Here is a 5,765-nt window from a genome sequence, read left to right as displayed (position 1 = left end):
GAATTTATTGTGTATATCTGCTGTATGCCAAACATTATTGTGGATGTTTATACCAGGGTTCCTAGAAATAATTAAATGTTACTCTTTTTTACATTATCTATTTACTTGTTTTTGTTCTTTTAAACTTATAGTTATATTTGTTTCTTTTCAGATTTGGAAGAACAATATATAATTTTAATTTTCCATAATGGCCTCGATCATCACTTCAATATAATATTTGAAAATATTATTAATGACATTGGTATAAAGAATAATATTTCCAATTTTTTTGCAAAAATCCCCTTTGAAGAAGCCAATAGCAGACTTGTTGCCTGTACAAAAACCTATGAAGAAAGCACCAAAGGAAGTTGTATGCAAAAAGAAAATAAAACTAAAACTGTAATTATATTTTCAAGTGTCTTAAAGCAATTTTAAATAATGGATAGTTTTAAAGAGAAATGTTTTATTACAGTACAGCTTGTTTCAGTGTTAAATCTTGAAATTCCATTTCAGAATTACTTGCTTTTATATGAGATTTGTAAACTGTTTTGGGTCAAAACAGTTGTGGTAAGTGTGAATGAGAGTACATGATACAGGTCTCAGAAGTATTTTTTTGTTCTTTTCCACATTCCAGTCTTACCTTTACTTTTTCATCTTTTTTTCTCTCTTTTCCTTTATACCATGTTCCCAACATACACACGCACATATTGCTATATTCAAATTGATTGTTACCCTTTGTCTTGGGTTTGAAGGAATTTTGGTCCCTGGTGTGTTGCATGTTTATGTGTAACATAGGCAGGCATATGTGGTTGAAAACTTGGGAAGTGAAAAATACACAATGTGGTTGAAAACTTGGGAAGTGAAAAATACACAACTATTTGACCTTGACTGTCAAAATACATATCCAATTCTACAGTAATTCCTTGTTGTTCATGCATTTAGGAAACTTTGTTTGTTTCTTTTTGTTGGTTTTGTTTTTGAAACAGAGTCTCACTTTGTGGCTCTGGTTAGAGTGCCGTGGTGTCATAACTCATAGCAACCTCAAACTCTTCAGCTCAAGAGATTCTCATGCCTCAGCCTCCAGAATAGCTGGCACTACAAGTGCTCACCACAACACCCGGCTATTTTTTTTTTTTAGAGACAGGGTCTCATAATTGCTCAGGCTGATCTAGAGCTCTTGAGTGTAGGCAGTCCACCCACCTTGGCCTCCCAAGTGCTAGGATTACAGGCACAAGCCACTGCACCCAGCTGTATTTAGGAGACTTTGAAACTCCCTGAACCCAAGACCACGGTACTACTGTAATGTTAACTGGTAATGCACCTATAACTTTAAAATTCTGTTCCTTAACAGAGCAGCTAAATTTTGCTGGCCTAATTTATTGGGACTAAATTTCTCATCTTGGCTACAAACTTGGAAATATGGCCATTCAAGGCACAATCTTAGCGATCATTGAGCAAGACCTCAGCAGAGAACTGCTATTCAAGAGTTACTGGTTTGGGAAGAGAGCAGGAGGAGGAGAAGGACTCTTTCTCCTCCTTTTGCAGAGTTGGCTACTAGAGATAGTGTCAAAGGCAGAAAAAAGCAGCCAAAGCCATAGGGCACCTGGGATGGACTCAGGTTTCAGTGGAAGGCTCTTCTCTCCAAGGATCCTGTTTCATATAGCTGAAGCTGCCTGGCCAGTGTTCCCTGAGCCTCTGCTTCTATACTTTATGGATGGCTGAGCCATGGAACTTAGGGGACCTCTACTGCTGGGAGAAAAAAAACCACTTTGGTTTTTGGAAAGGTTCTTTGAATCTTGGTAGCATAAGCTAATTTAATATGGATAGTTGAGATCTTAAAGACTGGAAAACCATTTTATATACGTAGAGTATCACTAGTTTTGCCCGTTTCTTGTTTGGTTTTTTCCTTCAGTTTGTTTATTTTTTGTTTTGATAGACTTTTCTTCGGTTGTCCTGGTTAAGATGCAGTGGCATCATCACAACTCATTCCAACCTCAAAGTCCTAATCTCCTGTCTCAGCCTCCCCAGTAGTTGGGACTACATGCACATGGTATCTTGTTCTTGCTAGGGCTGGCTTCAAGCAAACCTCATGCCTTGGCCTCACAGAGTTTTAGGATTACAGGCATGGGTCACTCTGTCTAGACCTATTTCTTGTTTTTAATTAATTAATTAATTAATTAACTTACTTATTTTGAGACAGAGTCTCACTATGTTGCCCTCAGTAGAGTGCTATGGCATCACAGCTCACAGCGACCTCCAACTCCTGAGCTTAAGTGATTCTCTTGCCTCAGCCTCCCAAGTACCGGTAGCTGGGACTACAGACGCCTACCACAAAGCCCAGCTATTTTAATCTTTCTTTAATTCAGGACTTTTTTTTTTTTTGGCAGGTTTTGGCCGGGCTGGGTTTGAACCCACCACCTATAGCATATGGGGCCGGTGCCCTACTCCTTTAAGCCACAGATGCCACCCCTTAATCTTTTTCATTTGAAAAGTGATCTTGCCCTCAGGCTTACTCTTTTCATTGAAAATTTTTCCAATACTCCCACTCGCAGCCAGCAGGCAGCAAGGCGGAGTGGGCTGCAGCACCCCTCACCTTCCCTGGTCAGGCCCCAATCCAGATTTTCGCCAGGAACCCGGGCCTTGGACTGCCATACGGGCCGCCCTCCACAGTTACGTCTGGTGCGGGCCGCTATGAGAGTAGTGGCATGCTCTCAGGCACAGTTTCGGCCTCTTCCTGCAGGGATTGCTCGGCGGCGTGGCCTTCAGCACAGCTGATACTCAAACGTTTCAGAGAACCAAACCATGACAGGCGTCAGTGGAGGATATGTTTTTTTAAAAAAAAGAAAGAAAATTTTTCCAATTAACTTTGTGAAAATTTTTCCAATTGACTTTGCTTATTAAATTTCTTTTTTCAGGTATCCTTTGAATCTAAAATGCAACTTAGAAACAAACAAGATTTCCAGTTTTTTGATGATGATGAAGAAGAAACTGGAGAAAGCCACACCATCTTCATTGGTCCAGTAGAAAAGTGAGAGACTTCCTTTACATTTGCAGTGCTCTTAAGTTGCTTTTACTGTTTTATTATGTTTCAGTTGTATATATGTCTCTGTATAGATTTCTTTATTTGCTTGTTTCTTTATGTTGTTGTAGGTTGATAGTATATCCACCACCTCCAGCTAAAGGAGGAATCTCTGTTACTAATGAAGACCTGCACTGCTTAAATGAAGGAGAATTTTTAAATGATGTTATTATAGACTTTTATTTGAAGTAAGTTAATTTTTTATTAACCTTTTAGCAAATCTTTAGCATTTTGTCATTGTTTATCTTTATTTTCTACAGTCAAATTGTTTCAGTTTTAAATTTCATCACTACCATTTACTCTGTGACATTTGGGAAGTGATTTAATCTGTCTCTCTATGTCTGTATTATAAAAGGGTAATGTCTAAAAGAGTTGTGAGAATTAAATGAGATAATGTGTGCCTAGCCCTAGGAAAAATGCACAGCCACAGAGAAAGTGTCCATAAAGAGTAGCTTCTTATGTTGTACTGTTAAAGGTTTTAACCCTTTAGAAGTTTGCTCCTAAAAATAGAAAAACTGAGGCAAGAGGATTGCTTGAGCCCAAGACTTGAAGGTTGCTGTGAGCTGTTATGCCACAGCACTCTACCCGGGTGACACCTCAAGAGTCAGTCTCAAAAAGAAAGTTGCTCCTGCCCTATGTTGGGTGCATGTAGAGCAAGTGCAAAAATAAGAGTTCACTCATGTCCTTCAGTAAGTGTTCATGAAGTGCCGACCACGTACCAGGGACTGTATGAGGAGGAAACACAAATGTGAGATTAAAGAATGATAGAAGAAATGACATGGTACAGGCAGAGCAGGTGAAAGAATGTTTCATTCCCTTTGGGGGCTGGAAAATCTGCAGGACCAGGAAGCTTTTCTGGAAGAGCTTACGTGATGACTCAGTATAGTGTTGACACATGTATAAACTGGTATATGTTTACTGGTTTGTGGTATAAAATGGAGTATATGAAACAAATGGAACTTAGTATATCCAGTACTTTATAATATTTATAATATTTTCTAGTTTTTTGTTTTCCTTAAAAAAACAATTTTTTAAAGTATGTGTCAAACTCTGAATTGATTTTATAGCCTATTAATAGTTGCAGCCCACAATTTGGTGGGGAAAAACACATTCATTGTTATAAACAGTGAAATTTTGGGTTTGGCGCCCATAGCACAGTTGTTACAGTGCCAGCCACATGTACCAAGGCTGGTGAGTTCGAACTCAGCCTGGGCCACCTAAACAGCAAAGACAACTGCAACAAAAAAACAGCTGGGCATTGTGGCAGGTACCTCTAGTCCCAGCTACTTGGGAGGCTGAGGCAAGAGAATCACTTAAGCCTAAGAGTTTGAGGTTGCTGTGGGCTGTGATGCCACGCCATGGTACTCTCAAGGGTGACAAAGTGAGACTCTGTCTGGAAAAAAAAAAAAAAATCACAAAGGTATAGAACAGTGGTTCTCAACCTTCCTAAGACCTCCTAATGCCGTGACCCTTTACTACAGTTCCTCATGTTCTAGTGACCCCCAACCATAAAATTATTTTCATTGCTACTTCATAATTGTAATGTTGCTACTGTTATGAATCATAATGTAAATATCTCATATGCAGGATGTATTTTCATTGTTACAAAGGGGTTGAGAACCGCTGGTATAGAAGAACTCAACACCACCATCAATCAACAGGATCCACCCAACAAGGGGATAATACATTCTCTTCAGGACAACTCTGTCCTCTCTTCAAGGACACCATTTTTCCTTTTAATGATGGAATATGTTTCAGGGAGATAAAATGTGTCATATACTTTCTGATACAAGAAACTGCCCTAGATTTTAAATGCCTAATTTTTCAAGACCCCTTTGAAATCTAAATGATTTTTTGGGCTTGGTGCCTATAGCACAGTGGTTAGGGCGCGGACCACATACACTGAGGCCGTTGGGTTCAAATTCGGTTTGGGCCTGCTAAACAACAATGAGTACTGCAACAAAAAAAATAGCTGGGCATTGTGGCAGGCGCCTGTAGTCCCAGCTACTTGGGAGGCTGAGGCAAGAAAATCGCTTAAGCCCAAGGATTTGAGGTTGCTGTGAGCTGTTACATCATAGCGCTCTACCAAGGGCGACATAGTGAGACTCTGTCTAAAAATAAATAAATATCAGCTGAATCTATAGGAGTTGAACACCTATGTTTTTTTTAAATGTAGTGTAGTATGTTTAAATAATCTATACTATTTTATATTATAATATTTTGTAGTGACTTGTTTGTAATCCTGGAGGGCACTTCCTGTTTTAGTTACACCTTAAAATGAATTTCATATAATAAACTTAAAATACCTACAAGGTCTGCCTTCTCTGATACACATTCTGTATACCAAATGATAAAGGATACAAAATTCATGATTTAAACAATTGTATGTGAATTTAAAAGAGAAAACTTTTTTGTCAACTAATAGCCTTGCTCACATAAATTTTTCTTAACTTCCCTGTTAAAATGAGTAACTACTACCAGAGCTGTTCATTCTTGTCCATTTCTAGCTTTTACTATCATAATGGAAACAAACTGTTCAACAGATTTGCCAACATTGCAAGAAGTAGAAGGTAATTGCATCTGGAGAATGTTAATATGGTGAAGAAAAGGATTTTTTTTTTTTTTTGAGACAGAGCCTCAAGCTGTCCCCCTGGGTAGAGTGCCGTGGCATTACAGCTCACAGCAACCTCCAACTCCTGGGCTCAAG

The 5,765-nt window shown here is 38.8% G+C and overlaps 1 protein-coding gene across 2 annotated transcripts in view; it reads left to right on the top strand.

The window, feature by feature from the left end:
- The window catches only part of SENP6 (SUMO1/sentrin specific peptidase 6), a 105,923-nt gene that overhangs the window by 75,113 nt on the left and 25,045 nt on the right, over window positions 1-5,765 (top strand). For both annotated transcript variants that reach the window (XM_023517263.1, XM_012809526.1), the window contains 3 exons: window positions 152-378; window positions 2,895-3,007; window positions 3,130-3,246. In XM_023517263.1, coding sequence (XP_023373031.1) covers window positions 152-378; window positions 2,895-3,007; window positions 3,130-3,246 — 457 coding nt within the window. The remainder of the gene's footprint in view (window positions 1-151; window positions 379-2,894; window positions 3,008-3,129; window positions 3,247-5,765) is intronic.

Source organism: Otolemur garnettii, unplaced genomic scaffold (genome assembly GCF_000181295.1).
Source record: "Otolemur garnettii isolate 467f Iridium unplaced genomic scaffold, OtoGar3 scaffold00107, whole genome shotgun sequence".
In the NCBI taxonomy this organism is placed as follows: domain Eukaryota; kingdom Metazoa; phylum Chordata; class Mammalia; order Primates; family Galagidae; genus Otolemur; species Otolemur garnettii.
Note: the sequence above shows the minus strand (reverse complement) of the source record. Positions and strands in the feature narration are given on the sequence as shown.